The sequence below is a fragment of the Taudactylus pleione genome, unplaced genomic scaffold (genome assembly GCF_031769625.1).
Source record: "Taudactylus pleione unplaced genomic scaffold, aTauple2 ptg000040l, whole genome shotgun sequence".
Classification (NCBI taxonomy): Eukaryota; Metazoa; Chordata; class Amphibia; order Anura; family Myobatrachidae; genus Taudactylus; species Taudactylus pleione.
Window position 1 is genome coordinate 13,558,383 of NW_028284442.1, and position 23,882 is coordinate 13,582,264.

At 37.6% G+C, this 23,882-nt stretch overlaps 1 protein-coding gene across 1 annotated transcript in view; it reads right to left on the reverse strand.

Annotated features, from left to right (window-relative positions):
• Nucleotides 1-7,037: 7,037 nt before the first annotated feature.
• The window catches only part of KITLG (KIT ligand), a 69,703-nt gene continuing 52,858 nt past the window's right edge, over nt 7,038-23,882 (reverse strand). The window contains exons 7-10 of the mRNA XM_088453809.1: nt 13,848-13,963; nt 12,572-12,651; nt 11,178-11,230; nt 7,038-8,015 (exon numbers count right to left, since the gene is read on the reverse strand). Of these exons, the coding sequence (XP_088309935.1) occupies nt 11,197-11,230; nt 12,572-12,651; nt 13,848-13,963 (230 nt within the window). The 3' untranslated portion in view covers nt 7,038-8,015; nt 11,178-11,196. The remainder of the gene's footprint in view (nt 8,016-11,177; nt 11,231-12,571; nt 12,652-13,847; nt 13,964-23,882) is intronic.

Below are 23,882 nucleotides of genomic sequence, written 5' to 3' on the forward strand. Positions count from 1 at the left end.
TTGTTTAAATCAGGCTCCGGGGCAGACAGTTGTTGTCCGTGGGATGAAAAAGCCCATCACGGTCATGCCTGGGCAGAAGACCAAACATTCCACCTCTTTGGTCTGGCAATATTTCTGTCCAAATCCGGACAACAACTGTCTTGCCATATGTACCATATGTAAAGGTGAAATAAGTAGGGGTAGGGACGTTATCCACCTAGGAACATCCTCCCTTATACGGCACCTGCAGCGCGTTCATAAAAAGTTACTGTCAAGTTCAGAAACTTTGGCTAAGACCGTAAGCAGTCCAGGGACACCTAAATCCCTTTTTCCTGTTTTATCCAAGGAATCGATGGATGAGGAGGATGAGGACGACATCTTGCCTCCGTAGAGCCAGTTTCTGCAGGGACACATTAATTGCCAGCTTGCTTTGTGGGGGCCCAAACGAACCAATCATTTCAGCCACAGTCATGTGGCAGACCCTGGCTCTGAAATTATTGGTTTGTTAAAGTGTGCATGTCCTATTTATACAACATAAGGGTGGGTGGGAGGGCCCAAGGACAATTCCATCTTGCACCTCTTTTTTTTCTTTGCAGTATGTACTGTTTGGGGCCTTGTTTTTCAAACTGCCATCCTGTCTGCCACTGCAGTGTCACTCTTAGATGGACCACGTGTTTTTTGCCGCCCACTCGTGTCGCTTAGCATAGTCATCCAGCTACCTCGGTGCAATCTTTTGGCCATAAAAACAATATTGTGAGGTGTTCAGAATAGACTGGAAATGAGTGGAAATGAAGGTTATTGAGGTTAATAATTGCATAGGAGCAGAAAAACCCACAAATTCTGTGATTTAAGCTGTTTTTATGCTTTTTTTCAAAAAAATACAGATCCAAAACACAAAACCCAGAACCCAAAACACGGAAGGGATGGTTTTGGCAAAACCAATCCAGATCCAAAACACGAAGAAAGATCCAGATCCAAAACTAAAACACGAAAAGTGGCCGGTGCACACCCCTAATATATATATATAATATCAGCACTCTGTAATTCTCGTCATTCAGCCATGCCCCCTTGCTACATAATGCCACAGGAGCAGGACCAGGATTAAAAAATTCTCACAGATTAGCAGCATATTGACAGTATTATGCTTCTTGTCCTACCCATTTTAGTAGGAAGTGGACGGGGTGCAGAAGGGTCACCTATTCTTTCAGGAGTCCATGGAACTCCCAAAAAGTCATGAGTCTCCCAGATGTTCTGGTAGAGTAGGTAAGCATGATTTTATTAGATTATGTTAACAGCTCCACAATATGTGCATTTGTGTCTTGTAAAAACTAATAGACACCAGAATTATGGCAGTGCATAGAATTCTTTATTTATAACAATAAAGTATATGTATACAAAGCAATACCAAATTCAAACCAGTAAAAAATAAATCTGGACATACATAAAATGTAAAAACAAATATAAACATATCACAATATATAAAAGTCTATCATTATTTTTCTTTTGGCCTGCAGTCAGAATATAATTATCCAAACCATAAAATCAAATGGTTATACTGCTGATACCTGCACTGTTGCTGTAAACATCCTCAATATTTTCAAGTGCCATGAAGCATTAATTTATGTTACCATCAGTAACAATGGCAAAGTTTTTGGATATATATATATATATATATATATATATATATTACAATCTTACCACCAGTTAAAAGAAAAATGGCAATGCTTGATTATATTTTACATTCATATGACTAGTAGGCAATTGGTAATGCTTTGGATCTGTTAAAATACATTTCTTTTGAATCTTTAGACTAACAATAAAATATGACACTGAAAAATAAAAGCGTAATAAACGTAAATAGTAAAAAAACAAAAATAATGTGCAAGGTTCATCTGCGAATTTGTCATTCATTTCAATGCAAATAAATTACAAGCCACAAACATCTTTTGAAATAAACTTACCATTTGAAATATTGTATTTAGATTATCTTGGTCATGAAGTTTTATGATAATGCATTAATTTAACCCTAAAATTCTAAATGTACATTTAAAAGGCAAACATATAGATCTATGACCTGGCCTACAATTAAAAATGTGTTATATCACTTTAAATGTAGTTTATTATTTCAGCTCCAAATTTAAATCTGAGGGATTTCTTTGTGTTTTATATTAACTATATCATAGCATATGTCATTTGTTTTTAACTTCAATGCACACAATGGAACTTATTTATAAAAGGGACTCAATGTGCAGTGCAAAACCCTTTTGTCCAACCAGCTGAGTTCCTATGTTGTCAACCATGCATACATCAAAGTATACTACCTCTTGGAGGATGTTCCTCTCACTTGGGGGTAGATTTAATAAAGCTTCTAAAACAAACAAGTGGTGGTGTTGCCAATAGCAACCAATCAGATCATATCTATCATTTTCTACATTGCAATAGAGAAATGACAGCTAGTATCTGATTGGTTGCTATGGGCAACACCACTTTTATTTTAGAAGCTTTAGTAAATTTACCCCTTGAAGGGTACCTTGGTCTGCACAGAAGTGGAAAAATCTGAAGAGACATGCTATCCAAGCTCCTACCACCTTAGAACTGCCACTTCTGGTATATCATTTATTTGTTTAGCTTCATTTATGGCTTAAATCATTTTTGAAACTTTGGGGCTATTTTTGTTACATATTACATTTGTATGTTTGAAGCTTTGTATTACATTGTTCAAGGTGTGTCTAGAAATGTGTTTCTCTGCAGAAGAGTAACTGGAAGCTATACAATTCATCCCATTTACTACCAAGTTAAAGTTGGTAGTAAAATCAAGTTCTTTTTACATAGATGAAAAAGTAATTTTCGCATTGCTATACAAAGCCAGGTACACCAGTTCACCTATTTCATACTTTGTAAGGAATGCCTTCATTCCACCCAAATTTTCCCTTCAACTGCTGCAAACTTCTCAAAAACCGCTGTTTTCCCCCATGAACCTACTGTATGCATTCCATAGAAATTTTGGCATATGTCAACAAATTGAGGCAGTTGGTGCTGCCAAGAAATTTTTTTAGCACAACTCATTGCCTGTTTTGTGCTTCAAAATTTACCACTATATGACTGGAGTTAAATAAATGATTACGGGAAGTTTTATCAAATCTTGAAGAGAGATCAATTGGAGAAAAATAAAGTACCAACCAATCAGCTACTAACTGCAAGTTTTCAAACACAATCTGTAAGATGACAGTTAGAAGATGATTGGTTGATACTTTACCTCTTTCCAAGTTTTGATAAATCTTTGGGTGAATTCTCCCAGTTCTCCAAATAATCCAAAGATTGAAATTTTTTTTTCATTCTGTAGTATTATTTTATGTAGCAAACTGTCTAAAACTAAAAAAAAATATTTGAAAAAAGAGATACACGCTTTCTATGCTTCAGCCAAAGACTGTATTGTATATTACCCAACTATTCAGTGTGACACGATTTTGGTACAAAAATTACAGGAGATCAAGGTTGGCGGGTGTTACAAATGTATACACCTTCTAAAATCATAAATATAGTAAATCAACCATTTGGCTAACTATTTACTTAAATTATGTAGGAATGTTTTAGTAAAATGCAATTCTTAAGCATTTGTTAATCTGCAGTTCATGAAACTATCATTGAATTTAATTCATAGGTGACAAAATATCTAAAACTGTCCAAATATCTATCAGTGATTTATTTGAAACAGAATGGGTATATTGAAGAATGGTACATCCATTCACAAGAGAGCATTATACCACTTAATAATCAAGCCTAATGGTAGAGTCAGGGGCTTTTCAGAATTCTACTATAGATTGTAGATGATCATGTCTACTGTTAACTAGCATGCAAAAAACAAAGCTGGTGTAAAATAAATATCTTAGTCTCAAAAATAGTACCAAGACTAGGATGGTGACAGGAGGGTGATAGTACGGAATTTGCAGCTTCTGATTGGATCTCCTGCTCACAACCTTACCACATCCTTTAAAAAGTGGTGAGCAGAAATGATTACCAGGGCCATCTGGGAGTGTAGCTTCTGAACAATGCAGTATATACCTAAACATGATGCACTTCGCTTTTTTAACATTTGCATAAAAATAAGTTTCATTCGCATCTGCACATTTAAAGTAGAAGAAAGTACTGTATCATTATATTGCTTCATTTCAGGTTTTATGAAAGCAACATGTTCTTTTCTTTCATGCATTATTACACTTTCACATAACATTAAAGTGTATAAAAAATGCTTGAAAAGTATAAGATCATTCATCTAGACATGTTTGTTCACTAGAAGTGAAAATGAAAAAGTAAAAAGAAAAACAAACAAAAAAGTCCCACAGAAGTGGAGTTTGCGAATAACCACAGCAAACCAGTGTGTTTTTATGTATTGCAATAAAACTGTCACTGTATATGCAGTATGTGAATAGTCTTTATCAACTTTAATTATTAAATTTTAGGTTAAAAAGTAAACTATCACTGTACAGCTCAAAGTAATCCCATTTAAAAAAAAAAAGCAACTGGTTTAGTAGATTACAATCCGTTCTGCCGACATCTGAATACATCGTAATAGAAAACCTGACTACAGCAATGCTCAACACATTTTTTTACCTTTCCCTGAAGTTTAATAAAGTTCTAGCTGTTCATAGGATTACACTGTTGGTTCAGTTACACAGTTACACTGCTGGTAACTAGAATGTATTTTTATTGTCATTACAAAATAGAAATGTAAAAAGTGTTTCTTCAAAAATAGAAAAAAGAAATATCAGACTAGGAGATACTACTTGTATTTGTTTGCATTATCTAGCCATTTCTTATTTCAAATACCTATACCTTACTGTGGTTTGCCTTCATGTTGACAGCATCATGTAACACAGTAAAGAATCTGGTTTTGACTAAAAGAAAACCTGAACTTCCACTTAATTTGAACCCTTTTTTGAGTTGTAAACAAGTCAAACAGTACCATGCCACACCAGTAGGTTCTTAAGGAGAGTGACACCTTCAAAAAGATTTAGCAGGAAGAGGAGGATTAAAGGGGAGATTTATCAAAGCTTGGAGAGAGATAAAGTGGAGAGAGGTAAAGTACCAACTAATCCGCTTCTGTCATTTTTCAAGCAGTCTGTAAAATGACAGAAGCTGATTGGTTGGTATTGATCTCTCTTCACTTTATCTGTCTCCAAGGCTTGATATATCTCCCCATAACTATGGTGTGGTCCATTACACTGGCTGGAGACCCTCTTGAACCCAGCAAACACAGTCTAGATGGTAAATAAAAGTTTAGGTTTATGGTAACGCTCAGTACTATTAAAAAAATTATTTTAAATGTACCACAATTTTAATGGCAAATATATGTCATAATATGTTTCTTTGTCCTTACAATTTATAAACCTCACTGAGTTTATTCAGACGGCTGCAACTGCCAACATACCTTCAGCGCTTAAAGGTTAATATATTTTTCTAGTATATATATTACAGTACTTCACAAGAAAGGTCTATTCCTTGGTAAGCAGAAACAAAAATGTTTTTATTTTCAAATATTAAACTAGAAATAAAGAAAATATTTTATTCAAGTAAGCTACTGAGTGCACTGTCTATAAATGATCCTTACCTGGCTTCCTGTCACAGTCTCCATTGGTCACCACGGTTAAACTCACCCAATACCTGCCATCTAGGTTGCCATCCAGGATGGTTGATATGTTCTAACTAGACAGAGGTGCCTGTCTAAACCAAGACCAGTTTTGGCATATTTGTGGGCCCAGGGAAAATACCACATTTGTTGACCATTTACAAAACACAAGTACAGTAGCAATATATATCTGGCCGGCTAAATCTTTGCATCATTTTATAACTTCAACTAGATTTAAAGACATAACTACATTTTTATTTAATGCCTTCCCTTCAGTAGGGACCCAGCATTTCATATAATCGGGACATCTGTTGTTCATCTTTGGTGCTACTCAGCTGTCTTTGTAACATGAGACATCCAATATAGAATCTCTAGACTTTCAAGTACAGCCAATGTGTCAGCTCTCCCCTGCAGGGAACCTTTCAAAAACAGCTATCCTATTGGCAGCATCCCTTCCCAATTATTATTACTATTATTCTGAATGGAGGGGATTTAATAAAATTGATTTTAAAGTGGTAGAGTTTAAAAAGATTCAGTTTAGCATCAATGTTACACTTTTTAGGATTTTCATGGGCAAATAAATTTAAAGAAGAGAACCAAAACTTTAAAATGTGGTTTCTTGTTTTACTAGAACACCATGAGGCTGAAAAAGAACCACTTTTAGTGTATACCCTAGTCAGGTTAGCTTTAATTAGGAGCTAATGTCCTGTGGGTCTGGGGCAAATACCCCTTTTGTCCATTTATTGAAATAGCCCTCGTTCAAACTCCATACTCATAGTGACATAGTGACATACCGTATATATATATATATATATATATATATATATAAAAACAGAAAACCCAGCACTTACCATGTTCAAACACTCACTCATTGTGAGTGTTTGAACATGGTGAGTGCTGGGTTTTCTGTTTTTATTCATTTAAGCAATGTGGTCACAGGCCACTTGCACCCCAGTCCTGGGAATGGCGAGTGCAGGTCTGCACCCCAAATCTAGGAGTGGCGAGTGCAGTGGATTTCTGACTTTATATATATATATATATATATATATATATATATGGCTACACTCCAGGAGATGAAAAAGGATTGATAATCTGTACATGATAGAAAAATACACACACAAATGTATATATCAAAACACTTTTCAGCAATATTTTTTCCTTCTACTAATATCACATTTTTAAAATATATTGACAATTCTGTTGAAAAAAAAAACATGAAACTAAAAAAAGCAGGTGTACTTATAATAAAGATTACCATCGGTTCATGTCAGTATTAACATTCACAGGATAACATGAGAAAAATATTATAACAGATTCCATTGAAGCACAACTAGCAAATGTTACTACTGGCATATGCTGTAAGATTAATTATTTATGTTATGACATCAGATTTGTAATAAAGTATTTAAGATCATAAATTTCTGCTATAGTAAATGGTTGCAATAAATAATTTAAATTGCATATAAATACAGACCACTTTCTTATGCCATTCAGTACAAAACTGAATGTATTTATTTTTTATACTCTGACTTCCAGCACCAGCACTAATTTCCCATGGCAATGCTCTGGAGAAACATTCTTTGTGGTACAAAGACTGTGCATTTATCCTTTGTATGACTGCAATGAGCACTAAACCACAATAATTCACTGTGAAGTTAAATAGATAATGTCATTCATATTTTTGTCATATTATTTAAAATAATTATGTGTTTATTTTTACTAGGCCCATGACGCCACCAGAGTCACCAACTCAATGTAAGTGGTACATATTATAATACTCTATGTACAGAAATGTGTTTCCAATATAAAAAAATATATTTATTATGTGAACTTAAAAAAAAAAAAAAAAGTATATATGTAGATCCTGACTCCTGTGCTAAACTTGGACGTACATGATCGAATAATCTTCACGATACTGTCACTGGGCTTTGTTCTTGTCATGCAGTGACCATATTCCTGAAGCCAGGATAATAGGGAGTGTTTAAGATCACAGATTTGACTCAAACAACAGTACATTTTGGTCTGTCTCATGGATGCAGATGGATGGTTGGAACACAATGCTGATTAACAGCTGGATCAATCCAAACAGAAAAACAACTCATTTTCCGGTGATCCCAAAAATTGTTTTGATTTTCATCTTGGCAGGATAATACCACAGACATTTCCTTAGGCTTTTAGTGTTTGGCGTAGCTATGGTTCTCTGTTCGCCTGTACTCACAGGTGTCCCTCGCCCTCAATGTGCACAATAAACAGTCTAGGGAGAAACAAATCCCTGTGAGGGTAGTCTACTTAGTTGTAATGATGGAATTCATCTCTACATTATCACAATGGAGTCCAATAATAGTTTGTTGCATCACAAGGGTAAGAGTCTGTTTTTAACTGCTCCAGAAAACAAACATAGTGCTGTAACCTGTAGATAAAAAAAAAACATGGATGAATATTATCAATAGAAGAAAGTTTGGTGAATTTAGCAAGGTTACACTTTTGTTAAAAAATATATAAATGGGCATCTATTAGGAAGGCTGTATTAAAATATTACATGATTAGTATGATTCTGAAAGATAATTTTGTAAAATATTACCAAGCCTGAGGAATTTAACAAACGGCCACTGTGTTGGAAACACAAGGCCCAGCTGGAATGATGTGGCAACACATTTCAAAAGCCTCCCAGCTATTAGCTAGAAATACCATTACTACTGGAGGTATTAGTGTTGAGACTGTCAAACAGCATGACATATGATTACACAACCACTTAAGACATACATTGTCAATGCAGATCTACCCCACCAGAGCATACTAGCACCATGATTAACAATTGCAACTCTATTATGTTCTATAGGTTAATAAGTGGCAAGCGATGCTATACTTTGTAGGGATAAATCTGCATTGCAACTGGCAGGGTGTGGTAGCAAAGTCTGTTTTCCTAAGATTTTAGCAGAGGCAGCAATCCATTACCGCCAGGGAGCATGTGATGTAATTAAAAAACTGTGTCAGTTGGATGGTTAATTAAATTAGCACAAATGCTTTTTAGATTATTTAAGAAATCTGTTTTAATTGTGGAATATGGATATCCTCTTTGAGAAAAATGCACTGTAAACACAATGTTATATACTACATAAGTATTTTTAACTACAGTATATGTCTGCTGAAAGTGTAATTACTAAGGAACTGGCATGAGTTACAGTAAATTAAATTAGTGAAACATGTTCAAGAACAAAACAAAAATGTTATTAAATGCTCTAATAAGAAAAAAATCGTTTTTATGTGGTGTCTTGTCCTGGTTTTGTCAAGATCTGATTCTAATAGACAGCTCAAGATGTACAGACCTAACTAATATCACCTAAGAATTGAGTTCTAATACATTTGTTCATGAATGAGTGGGAGATAGTAACAACAGTAACATGAAGTCATAAATGACAAAATATCTTAGAGGGTAATGTGCAATATGAGCATGGTGAAAGAATTGAGCTGGCCGCACACATTGCAATTCTGCCAAACATACGTATGTGATTGGCCATACTGAATGAGATATGGTCTTTAGAGCAACCAGTTCATTTCAAGCATCATAGAGGATTGTTTGTGAGGTTTGTGATATATATATACATTTCTAGAGAAAGTGCTTCCTGATAAAGCGGCTTTTTATGATATAATGCCAGAATACTACTGTGCCATTTATTAATGATATTACTGTAGTCTAATATGGCTACAGTACCTTAAATAGATCTCTTAATATAGTACTGAAATTATAAGAACCACTTTAACTGAATACAGTCTGCCATAATACTATTTACTACATGGCTGGGAAGCTTCTAATGTTTTGGAACAATCCTCCATATGTTATCACATGTAGATTCTAATAACACTGCACTAGCCGTTCCCCTCTCTTACACAACATTCATTCAGTGATTGTGTATTTACACAAAAAAAGACTAAGCAACTCTGATATTCAAGAGGGCAGGTCACACTAGATCTGAGTACAAACGCCCCATTTCCCGGCACGCGTTTCGCTGTGCTTTTAGCGTTTTTAAAGGGTCTTTAATTATTTTTACATTTGTACTTCTTTACTTAGTATAAGTTTTTTATATTTTCCTGCACAAAATCAAATAGTTACTGTACCAGGGGATCCAACAGTAGACAAATTTTAATGCATACCTAACAATAGGCTTTTCTTTTGCCTATACCAGATATATTAAACAAACAGTTTGACAATGATTGTATTGATTCTAGTAGAGAATTGTAGTCATCTGGATCTACATTACATGTTACAATAACTGGTAACTTGTCTGATTAAGATCAACATTATTGATAATGAAATAGAAAGAACCTAGCAAGTGGTTGCTGCCTTTTCATGTATCCAGCAAGTATGTCTAAACTGTCGTATATGGTTTTATCCTGTCTTTAATTCAATCAAGGGGGCATATGCATATGCAGGAGAAATTTGTAAAAACCCAGTGGTGCAAGGTTTTTTAGTATTCAATTGCTGGGGAGAAAATCAGTTGCTGTAATTTTAATATATATTACCACAGCTTTTTTCTCGCAGCCCCAGAGCATGTACAAAAATTTAAAAAAACAATCTCTCTTCTAAGCCAGACTTGCTTTAGAACCCCTTGACACCACCCTCTAATGATTAATTAGGCAATTGGAAGTTTCCAAATAGCCTAATTGGTCCAATAATTAGATTGCAGAGCAGCATTACCAGCAGCAGCAACTCGGGGACCTGTGCATTCTCTTTACTGCCCCATCCCCACTGATCCTGGGTTGCGGCAGTAAGCCAGAGAGAGGACGACAGAGGTAAACCAGATGGACTCTCCAGGGCACTCTTGTAGCAGTGCTCTCATTTGCGGGCGCCATGCCTGGCTCTACTGCTCTGCCCAGCTGTCCTGCAGTGGGAATACCACACTGCATCTCTCCAATCACTAACCGGCTACTGCTTGCCCATTCCTCCCTGTCATGTTCTTGGGTCCACAGCACCTCTAGGGACACCCACTTTCTCCAGCTGTAAAAGGGGGTACACCTGGGGCAGTCACAGGGGTGCTGGGTGCGTGCAGGGGTACAATGTCTGAAGTATACCGCTTGCTACAACAGCAGCAGTGAGGCCAGAAAGGTGCTCGTGGTGGATGAGGGTGGTATAATAACTGATGTAACTACTTCCTCACAGAGGGTACAGCTGTATATCACACTTATCGCACACTTACACATGTGCAGGTCACCCCCACGCCTACCTATGGTACTCACCATCACTACCACCCGTTCCAACCTCCCGTGCATGTTCTGGATGCAAGTTTTTGTGGTAAATATTACTGCAACCAATTTTTTAACTTGATAGCGTGGAACTTAGGAGTGTGCATACCGGCGTTAATGAAAATAATGGTTGAGATGGCAGCGGTAATTTTTGCTGCAAAAATCGTATGCCTACTGTATATGCCCCAAAGAATGACATAAAGTAGAGTGCTTCCATATCCTCTGGTTATCATGCCTTAAACAAAGCAACATATTTGGCAATAAAACATCATAGTACTAAACGAATATGTCCACAATCAACAAAATACACAACAAAAGATTCATAACTTACCAGGTATTGCTGAGAACTTCTATTTTACATTTGTAGATGTCTGTTGTAGCATACTAAAAAACAAATATCAGCAAATTACATTCTGTTAATTATTTACTAAAAGTTTCATTTTTTTATTGTTGTTTCTGAAATATGAATGTAAAAATTTAATAAGCCTCTAGTGTATCCTGTGCAATGATAAATAAATAGCATTTTAGGAAAAAACAAGATCACACATTCTACTTATTTGCTAGATTACAGTAAAAATCTTTTGGAAAGCATGTAAAAGGGTAAAGTTTATTATGGAATATAAACAACTGTCTAATGAAAAAAGCATATGAACAGGTATTTTTTTTTTTTCTTAGAGACATTACATGACTATGTGCCCATAGCCAAGTGCACCAATCTTGCTCTGTTCCTCTGACTGTGGCACACTGACATAAAGAATGATGTGAGTTGGTGGGGTAATGTGGCACATTCTGCTGTGGTGTTTCATTTGCTTATTGCTTAGTTCATATGGTCACTATTATAAAATACTATCTCATGATGCTACCTATTATGGTGCAACCAGGGCCGTAGCTAGGGTAGTGCGGCCGGTGCCATCGCACAGGGCACCACAGGTCAGGGGGCGCTGTTTGGGCCAGTCAAATTTCTGTTTATTATCATTCTTGCTTGTAGCTTCCTCTTATTTCATCCCCAGCATCTCCTGTCCTCCCCTATCTCTTCCCTGGCCCTTCCCCATGAAGCCATGGCCCTTTATTGGGTGCATTATGTCCCTTTGAAAAATGAGGGGGGCGCCAATGCTCTTTCTGGCACAGGGCACCAAAAAGTCTAGCTACGGCTCTGGGTGCAATAGACATAGGCTTGTCCAGGTTGTGTATGGGATCCTGGCAGTCAGAATACAGACAGAGGCATCCCGACAGTCATAGTCACAACAGGATTAGGTAAGTATCCTGACTCTAACCACTAACCCTAACCTACCTTTTCTGCAGCTTAACCCTAACACTCCACCTGTAGCCTAACCCTCCCCCTAACCTCTAACCCTAAACCTCCCCTTAATCCTAAAACTAACTGTTGGGATGTCAGCGGTCAGGATTCTGGAGCTGGAATTCCGACTGTTGCCGGTATTCTGTGATCCGGCATCCCGACGCCGGGATGCCGACTAAATCCCGCTTGTCCAATAAGATATATGTTACAAAAAAATTATGTAATGATTTCATACAGAACTTTGCAGAGTGAGGGCAACGAGTCATTATCTAGACAGAGTTTTCACTAATTCTGATTTGCCAATCCCCACTTCTGATAATAGTCTCTTTCTGTCATCACATCCTGGTTGTATGAATGCTACATTAGCCCAAACAGATGGATACATAAGAGGTCAATCTAACATACTGAGAAAAGAGCAAACAACATACTTATTTAATTCATTAGCCTCTGTTTGATCAATGTGGATTTCAGGGACTTCATTCTCTGCTTGACCTCTTTGGTGCTTTACCTGAATAAATAAGATGCATATACATAATAAGAAGCATATACATTGCAGGCCCATGCACACATATGCATTGTAAAAATTTAATAAAATGCAAGAAAACTATCGTGCACTTTAGATGCATTTTAGAGATGTATTTAGAGACATCTTGTGCTTTTACTTATACAATCTCTGCATTAAGGTATGATATTAAGGTTGTGTCACAACATTCTAAATGTGGCATTAAAATTTTAGAATGCAATGGTGGGTACAAGCGCATAAGCAATTGTTCATACAGGTGGTAATGGGTTTTTCAGGCACTGATTAGCAGCTAAATATCACATTAACACTAATATCCTATTAGGTGTGAGTTTTACCATGCGGGAAAAGCTTTGTGTTTAACACCCAGAGCTAATCAATTATTTAGCCTTTTCACCTGCACAGTAAAACATCTGGTACTGCGCAGTAACCCACAGATTCTGCGTAAAATGCGGACTAAGGGTTTCCTGTGTGTTAATTACCAGAGGTGCATTTTTATACTTTCTTTTCGTTGCAGCTCCTGAGGCTGCTGTAATTAACAAGCAGGATATCGGCGCCTAATTAAATTGGTCAGCGCTGACAATTAGCTGTGATAAACCCAGCGGCTATTTGCATATGCCGCTAAATAGCTGTGAATAAGCTTTTAAAGACCGTAATTGGTAATATATATTATAGAGGAACAACACAGTAGATTAATATGCAAAGTTTGTAGTCACAGATACCTAAATACTAATTTACAATAACAAAAACATTGCAATTAAATGTAATAATCAAATTGGTGAGAAAAGTGATTGACAGCTCATTCTTTGATAACTATATTCAATGTTCTTATCACAAAAAAAATCCCAAAGATGAATATTCATCTACATTTCTAGACAAAAAAATGTTCTCCTCACTTATGCTCCACTGTACATAGAGAGTAAACATTGAATACACTTGTCTTTGTTTATATATATATATATATATATATATATATATATATATTAAAAAAATACAGTGGGAAAGTGAATTAGATTTCCCAATTTAATATAGGCATCACCACAAATTACATATCCGAGATAGATACAGCATGCCAACTGATGTTTTGTATTTGAAAAAATACTGACTAAATTATATTGTATATAACAATTGTAATACTATCAAAGATTATAACAACACAAGAGAGATCATATATGGTATATTACCTTCCAGCACATAATACCAAATAAAAATCCAACGACTAGACAGGCCAATGCTATTGATGCTATGCTTGGCCATGGTAATGATGAACTGCTGCTAATTTGAGCTTGTTCTGGGCGCCCTGTAAATAAAACATGTAGTGTAAATGGGTGTAACAGAAAATAATATAATAAAACAATAGAACTGACTAAAAATTTACAAAAAGAGTACAGACAAGAATTGCACTAAAAGACTTTCATTTCAACAGTATAATTTCCATGCTTGCACCATGTTTTTAAATTATATATATAAAATACTATCTCAGTCATAATAGGGATTTCTAATATTTTGTCCAGGTTATACACAAAATTTTAAAACATGTTTCTTACATAACAATGTTTTTGAGGTATACTAAAATAACTCAACTGTTAAGTGCAGCTGACATCTATTCATGATTAATTTATATATTGCCAAATAATCTGTTAACACAATTTATTTATCCCTTTATATCTTTGCCCAGATTTCTCTTCAGTAATCAGCCAAAGTATGTCATTATATAATATAAAAATGCAATAAATTCTAGAGCTTGTGCAATTCAGTAAACTTGGTAACTGAAAAAATAAACACGTACCAGTACCAGGCAGCTAAGAATATTTTTCAGGTCCTTAAATTATGCAGAAAATAAACTTAAATGTCTTGATTTGAGGACACTACTCTCTCTATCTCTCATATTACAGCTGATATATAATTAAATATATTGCATGCATACAGGAGATTTTCAAACAGGAAAAACTACAGCAAGTGTATCTATATAATAACAGCGCTTGCAGGGCAGCAAATATTTTTAGTTTATCTGAAAATTATGTATGTGGTTTTCTAGTATAATCGGCAGAGGACTAAGTGACCCTTGTTCATTATACTGAGACCACTGTGGTGGTCAAGGTACTGGGAATTTAACATGCACCTGTATGTTGTGGAATGCTATTAATAGCTATTACAAAAGCCAATATGTATTTTAGATTTGGTAGTCCTTTAAAGGCAGTGAAAGCTTCAATCCATTCGGCCCCCACCCATCATTTCTTGAGCCACAAAATTATTGAAAATATTGTATAAAATTACCTGCAGGCTGTGTGTATAAGGTGTATATAACACATAAATGCATTCTGTGTGTATATTTGGGTCCCATTCCCAAGATATTTTATTATGATATGCAAATATTCCAAAATACGGAATATTCCGTTATCCAAAATACCTCTAGTCCCAAGCATTTTGGATATGGGAGAATCAAACAATTTTGTGGCTCAAGCAAAGCTTGTGTACAGAAATGAAATTCATTTATGTTTCATATACACCTTATACACACAGCCTGACGGTAATTTTAATTTGTGCCTTAGACAAAGTTTGTCTACATTGAACCATCAAAAATCATAGGTTTCATTATCTCAGTTGTGCCAAAATAATTCCGTATTTCTGAATATTCCTTATTTCGGAATATTTGGATATGGGAGACTCAACCTGTAACTATTTTTAAATTATATTATATAATTAATTATATTATTAAAATTATTGTTTAGCTTTACTGTAGTTTTCCTTTTAAGCAATTATTCTGGAATAGCTTAGTATCCGTATTGAACATGTAATAATAACTGGAGGTGAGATTATGATTGTATATAATTATGTCCTGGAGACAACATTGAGACATTAAATATGAATAAACTAAAGATGTGACTCTAAAGGGGATACTTTACTTACATATAAATACTTCATCTCCACTATCATTTTCAACACATGTTCGGTAATACATAAGGGGCTGATGCTGACGCATTTTGCAGATGTGAAAACCTTTCCCTAAAAACACAATTATGTGTATTTAAAAAATAGCTGTAACATTTGCAAGACGCATGCAGCTCCGCTCAAGTAGCAAAAGGGCCAGGTTTATTTCAGGCATATCTCAGATACCCTGAAAAACATTTTTGAAACATTTCTTTTGATAATGATAATATATACAATTGCTTTTATGTTTAAATAAAATGTAAAAAAAACTTCTTGAATACAGTAGGTTTATCTCTCACTCCCACGTACAAAAAAATACAAAAAAAATCTTGTTGAAATGTGCTCATAAAATCATATAATAGGCATGTGCCTGAGCATTGAAGAAAACACCTATCAGTTTCTGCGGTGAATTCACAGTGAGCCAATCAGAAGTGGCTTCCTCATGGTAGCAGCAGCAGTCACTGTCAGCATGTACCTGTACCAGCCTACAGGCATCTGCAATTGATGTGATTTTGACAGGAGTATGTGAACCACTATGGGGGTCTGCATCTGTACACAATAGCATATGCTCGGCCTACATTAGACTGCCCCTTCACTTATCCTTCGCAACCCTTTAGTTGCAAGTAAATGCAATTGACAGAATTATTGAGACTTCAAGCACATTTGCACAGGCCTGTTTTCTGGGCATGCTCAAAATCAATATTCATATTTTACACTGCTCAAACATGCGTATGTCCAGCTCAGCATCAGCCTCATGGTGTGTTAGTGATTCTCAAAAGAGAATTCCTTTCACATATACATAATATATATATACAAACATTATAGTTAGCGGAAGCAGCCATTATACTTGCTCTCTCATGGTAAAATAAATGCACAATAGAATACAAAATGGTTAAACTAGCATACAATAGTACATTCTGATCTTTTCAAGTACTTGTTCCCACCCCTCTTATTTTACATACTAGTTATTATTAGTTAATTATTAAACTATAGAATAATGGGCCCCATTTAAGAACAAACCCTAATACCAACTGCATATTTCGTTTAGTATCGCAGTGATACTAGTGAATATGGCACTGGTATTTAACATGACTTATCTCTCCAGCGAGTTCCAGCGACGCCCCCTCCTCAGCGGCATTCTCCTCGCTGCTGCTGGCAGCCCACAGCTGTGTCATGCGTATGCGCGATGGCCAGTCTGCACATGCGCATAACACTTTCACCTGGCGGGGACTCGGCAGTGCCTGGAAGGCTTCACTGGAGCTAGAAAGGCTGTTGCTGGGCGTTTCACTTTCGCCATTTATAGATGACGTAAGCGATACAGTGACACACAGCTAAATATTGAAAGGAGGACATTACCCCCTTTAGCAATCGCTAAAGGAGTTATGTCTCATTGGTAAATGGGCCCTATATCTTTTGTCTGTGATACATAGTTCTACTAAAAATATGTTTAAAAGAAAGGAGTTTATTTAAAGAACTCACACGTTCAATTCAATGACACTAAGAGCACCAGGACCAAATAAAATACCAAACATAGCAGTAAAATTGTAGCTACAACTAAGACATATCATTCCCTTCTTTACAACTAAGATTCAATGTAAATATTTTACAAATAAGATTAGTACAGTAGGTAGGGAAGATTGTCTGTAGTGATCTAGAGTTAAAAAGAGGGAGCTAAAGAGAAAAAAAAAACATACAAACTTTAAAGTATTTGAAGTTCTCCAAATGTCTCTCTATTTAGAGTATGGAAGGTAAAGTGTATAGTACAGGAATATGCAAAAATGTAAATATTTGGAGAAGGTTAATCTGATATAGAACACTGCTTATTGAGCTGTATAACATTAGTATACTTTATATAAATATCAATAAATCCAAGAGTTTCACAGTCATACTTAAATATGTTCTGTAAAGCAGGTACATTGTGAGAAGGTTGCTGTTGGCAACAGTAGTTAAACTGAATCAATTTGTATATATGTTACTATTGAGCTTCATAGGAGATGCAGTTCTGAATGTTTTTAGAAGATTTTTAATAGTGTGAACTATGAAGCCTATATTAGAGATTGCTGCAGTTATTCACAAGCTGACAATCTATACAGAGACATCAAGGGTCAATGGACTTGATTCAGCAGTGCCCACAGGAATCTGCGCGTGTGCAGAACCCATTCTGTGAGTGTGCAGAATGGGTTTTGCGTAGTTGCACGCAGACCCTTGAATGCCTATGCCTGTTGTACAGGCAGAGGCATTTAAGGGGCGGGGTGGCCGGCATTACCGGATAAGGGGGCGTGTTTGCCCCATTTTCCGGGAGTGGCCAGCCCAGGTTCTGCGATGATCAACGCAGTGTCATGGGCTCGCAAGCCAGCCAGTCTGAGTAAGCTGGCCAGAGGCCCAGCGCTGGGATAGCAAATGCAGCAGGGGGTGTCAATCATGCAGCTTTGCATTTGCGATCCTTGCTGGATTAGGCCCAATGTTTGTGACAACATCATAACAGTTTTTACATTTCTACATAAGGATTGTAACACAAGATAGTCTCTAATATATACGCTTTCCTCTTATAGACCCTTTCTAATATGGTGGAGATGTACCAAGCCTTGGAGAGAGATAAAGTGAAGACAGATAACGTACCAACCTATCAGCTCCTGTCACTTTAAAGGATGTGTTTGAAAAATGACAGGAACTGATTGGCTGGTACTTTATCTCTCTCCACTTTATCTCTTTCCAAGGCTTAGTACGGGATGTAGCCAGCATCCTGGTAGATGGGATGCCGATGGTCTAAACACCGCCGCCGGAATCCCGACAGCGGTGTGATCCCGGCTCCAGAATCCCGACTGATGGCATCCTGAAGGTAAGTATCGGGGGTTAGGGGAGGGTTAGGCACTAAGGGGGGAGGGATAGGTTTAGGGGGCGGAAAGGTAAGCACTAGGGAAATGTTAGGTTCAGGCAACAGAGAGGGAGGATTAGGGATAAAGGTTAGGTGTAGGGAACTTACCTTCCAGTGTCTGTATTGTGCTTGTTGGTATGCCGCTGTAGGTATTCTGAGGGCTGGTATCCCATACCCAACCCACTTAGTGCATCTACCCCTATATAATCTTATCTAATAATAAAGACATGGACAACAAGGGTTGGCTATAAAAAAAATAAAGTAACATTTATTTTGACAGGTAGAATTGATAATTGAGTTATTTTCAGACTGAATTTATGTTAACTAAAGTTAAAGTTAGTATGGTGGTGGAAACAAGAGCAAATCAAACATTGATGTTCAACTGTCCATAGATCAATAACACCCCCAGTCTGGAGGGACATCCATTTGGCCATAACAGTATATAAAGGAGAAGCGCACCTACTAAAACCTAAGCAAATGTAAACAATGCATCCGTTCTACTGCCACTGAACAAGCAAACAATAGATATAAATACAAAAGGAGACAGATGGCGGGATTTTCAGAAGAAAAGATTGGGAATACTAACTGACATAGCTTAAATATCACTTAAACACACCTCTTCAACTGATAGGGTTCTTAACCCTTTTAGTTGAAGAGGCAGCACAGATGGTGTAATGGTTAGCATTTCTGCCTCACAGCACTGAAGTCGTTGGTTCGATACCCACTAAGGCCCTAACTGTGTGGAGTTTGTATATTCTTCCTGTGCTTGCGTGGGTTTCCTCCGGGTGCTCCGGTTTCCTCCCACACTCCAAAAATAGTAGGTTAATTGGCTCCTAACAAAAATTACCCCTAGTGTGTGTATGTGAGCATTTGGTAGGGAATATAGAGTGTAAGCTCCACTGGGGCAGGGACTGATGTGAATGGCTGAATATTCTATGTACAGCGCTGCAGATTATGTGTGCGCTATATAAATAACTGGTAATAATAATAATAATAACAACCAATCATTAATTTATCCGAACAAAATCCTTAAAGAAGCAATACAGCTAAAAGGGGTTTAATTATGCTAAGCTGGATCCCTGGCTTGTGCTTCAATTCCTTACATTTGGTTTATTTAATTTGTCAATTTTTTTCATACTCTTATTCGTTGGAGTTGTGTATAGAGCAGTATTCAATAACTAATAGTGTATAGATGATTTTACTAATATTAAGGGGTCTATTTACTAAACTGTGTTAGGAGATCAAGTGAACGGTGATAAGGTACCAGCCAACCAGCTCCTAACTGCATTTTTCAAACACAGCCTGTGACATGGCAGTTAGGAGCTGATTGGCTGGTACCTTATCACCGTTCACTTTATCTCCTAACACAGCTTAGTAAATAGACCCCTAAACCTTAAGACGTAAATTGCATTATACTGTGACAAAGGATGGGTTCATTCAGAATCATCCATAAAGTGAAGATTTTGTGTGTCCCTTTCTATTGTTTTCTGGAATAACATAGAATAAATTTTAATAATACTGCAAGATACATTAGATGTATAGAGAGGGATTCGGTACAGTCAGTGAGTTAGCCATTTCAATAATCTTAAAGCGTCTTCCCAGCTGCAAATATCTGTCAATTACGGGGCTATATGTGACATCTTAAAGCTTTAAGTCCAATGCAGGTAAGGGATTTTTATGTATCTGTAACAATTAGTAAGGAGCATATTTATCACAATAAAATAAAATTTTTGGAGTAAATTCCCAATGTGAAAATTAATATTTTCACACAAATTGACTATTCTGCTCTTGCCAGGAGATGGGCTCAGACAAGAGACCATCCTGGCAAAGAGCTGGAAGCAGTATGATAGCGTAAGGCTATCACAATGCTTCTTGGTTCAGAGACCCCAGAGCACAGCCATTAAAAGTGTCACTGGGGGTCACTGGAGAAATAATTAGCAAAATAGTAGCTCATAGGCAACTATAGAATAATGCCATCTGGAGATGGCCTTACCTATTGGGGCAAAGCTCCGGAAAGCGAAGCTTTTGGGGGCTGCATTTGCATAATAATTGTGGGTACCCCCCCCAAAACCATCTGTTTTCAGGGAATACCCCAAAAATATTAAAATATAAATTGGCCCCTAAGTCCTTTCCTGATGGAGAAATGTAATGTTTCCATTTAACTCAGTTGCATTTTTCAAGTGCTATAACTCTTAGCCCTGTTATTGGGTTACATGTTTTAGTATAATATATAGGAGTGTGGCCACACTGGACTGTGATCAGGCTAAATAGATCATGTGCCTACTATTCCATTAGAAACAAATTTAGAATGGTTTAAGTTTGATCTGTTCCTGGTTGTCTACGTAAGAATAAGAAGTCGATGGTGAGTATGTTTTTCTGACTTGCAGGTTTCCTTGGCATAGAGCCCCCAGATAAGGTAAATGTACAAAATCATCTTATATTTTCATGCCTACTTCCAATATACTTGTGCGGAGTATTTAAGGTGAATGAAAGAATCCTTAGATAACCTTGGAAGTCAGCATAAAACGATGATACAAAATACCAGAAGAAATATATCTCTTCTGAATGGAATGATTTATAGTAGGGATGTGCAGGCTCGGATAGGTTCGAGTTTGCACGTGGAGTTCGGATTTTTCCCTCCAAAAAAACGGAACTCAGAACGAGGCAAAACGTCATCTTACATGGACGAACATCATCATTCCTGGTCTTTTGTCCAGGAATGATGATGTTCGTCCATGTAAGATGACGTTTTGCCTCGTTCTGAGTTCCGTTTTTTTGGAGGGAAAAATCCGAACTCCACGTGCAAACTCGAACCTATCCGAGCCTGCACATCCCTAATTTATAGGTAGATAAATGCGCAAGATGCTTGTGTTTCTTGGCACAGTGCAGGCTCACATTTGTGCTGCAATGATAGCAAGTGGATTTAGAGCCTGATAATATTGCTACTGATCTTACACCACAAATGGAGAATTCTAAAAAGTTGCAAAATATTCCTTATGTATACTGTGCTAATTAATTAATTTACTGCTATGGCTTCTTGGAAAAAAACAATTCAGTAATTTCAATCATGATATATGAAGGAGGTATATTAAATCCACAAGCGCAAATATATTCTGGGTTGTTTGGCTACACTTGTGGTGTCAGCATTATAGAGAGATAAATCCATGACAGCAACGGGAGTGGACAATTACTTATGAGTGTTCTCTGCAAGAATGAATTAAATTTAGTTGGGTCGGTGAACCCTAGTTCCATCTTCTTGTCACGACTGGCTCAGGAAGATCTCCTACTGAGGAGCTGAAAGCTGAGGTCCGGGGTTGAAGAATAAATTGGAGGCGAGGGGCATGGATGTACGACCTCCTCATCCACAAGTATCGGATGTTGGAGAGACCTGACCAAAGGTGTGGAGTCTAACCTGCTGGGAGGTGTTCATCAGTGACCCCTCCATGCGGGATATGGGTTTAACCTGTACCCAGCAAGCAGGTTGCGGCCCTTTGGTCAGGTATCCAATACAGATGGGAAATGGAGGGAGATAACATTGATAATGCCCAAGAGAGTGTACTTCTGAAAGAAGCACTAGCGAGGATTCTGCACTATGATGTTGTACTGAGTATGCGGGCAAGGTATCCAGATGCTCTGCTGGCACAGGAGAATGACACTGTAATTGTACTTGAAGGATGTACAGAGTACACGGGCATGGTATCGAGATGCTCCGGTAGCACAGGAGAGTGACACTGTGGTTGTACTCAGAGGATGTACAGAGTACGCGGGCAAGGTATCAGACGCACTGCTGGCACAGGACAGTGACACTGTGGTTGTACTTAGAGGATTACAGAGTATGCGGGCAAGGTATCCAGACACTCTGCTGGCACAGGAAAGTGACACTGTGGTTGTACTCAGAGGATGTACAGAGTACACTGGCAAGGTATCCGGACGCACCGCTGGCACAGGAGAGTAACTAGAAATTACTTGAGAGTAGAATAGCAAGGGAACCTGGAATGAAGTGACGGCAAGCAAACACTAGTAGTAACGACATTGCACAGGCAACTTTCTGTTGTCCAGAGCCCAGTAAAATACCCTAAGGTAGCAGTCCATTGGAGGGCAGCGTCAGCTGACAACGACCAAGCTACATTGGACAGAGGGTCAGTCAGGTGATGAACACTGTCATGGCTGCGCCCATGACGGCAACCTCGGTAATCAATCACGGAGGAGTACATGGATGGCAAAGTGCACCTAAGACATAATCATCAGCACGTCACTCGCCCCTGCAGCTGACGTCTGATCGCATGAGAAGTCAGGGGAAATCGATGCTGTGATGAGTAACGGTCGATCCTAGGCCGAGCCCTGACATTTTTTTTTAATGCAGTACTACTCAGAAAACTAGCTAATAGTACTGCTGAAAGGTTATAAAATGATTCATGCCTTGGTTAATGAAATGCTTGTAGATTATAATACAAGAAACATTATAGTTTCATTACATAGAATTAAGTAGTCTGTTCACTGTAAATGTTAAATACTTCAAATGTAAGAAGTTAAATATATAAATTAACTTTCTTTCACATGGATGACACCAGTATGACAGAATACTGAGATCACTACTCTGCTATTGGCGAACATGCTTCTTCCTATAACACACTCTTATGGTTTTCTACTGGTTCTAATTATGGCCCTCATATCATGACACAATGCCCAATGCATAGAGATATATCCCGCTAATATAATCAAAGGCATGGACAGGTTATTTATTCTGACAAAATCACCCGCTCATTTAAATAACTGCTGTGAATATTCTTACAATCTAATTGGATGATATGCTGTTAAACTTTTGACTATGGTTTGAATATTCATTTGATTGATTGACTATTACACAGGATTTCAAACTCAGTCCTCAGGATCCCCATGTTTTCCAGGTCTCCCCACAGAATCACAAGTGAAATAATTAGCTCCACCTGTGGATCTTTTAAAAAGTGTTAGTGAGTAATGAATACACCTGTGCACCTGCCGGATGACCTGGAAAATGTGACCTGTGTGGGGTCCTGAGGACTGAGGCCCTGATTCAAAGCCAGACGCTCTGTAAGAGCGCTCACTCTGAATCAGGGCGTCTTTTTTTTTTTTTTAATGGAGCGGCCTTGCTCACATTTCTGTGGGTTGCCACCCACAGCTAATGCTAGCGGCCAGGATGATGGTCGCGATGGTCAAGACCATTGCGACCAACGGGCTTGCGACGAGACCCTTGTGGTAGGGTCTCGTGGCCGCAAGTCCCAGAGAGCTTTCGGCTCAAACAGAGCCGAAAGCTCTCCAACTGACATCACTTGTGATGTCAATGGGGCCGCCCCCAAACAGTAGGCATTCCCATGTTAATGCCTCCGTCTGGGCAGCCACCCCCCCAACCCGCCCACCAAAGGGGGCGTGCTGT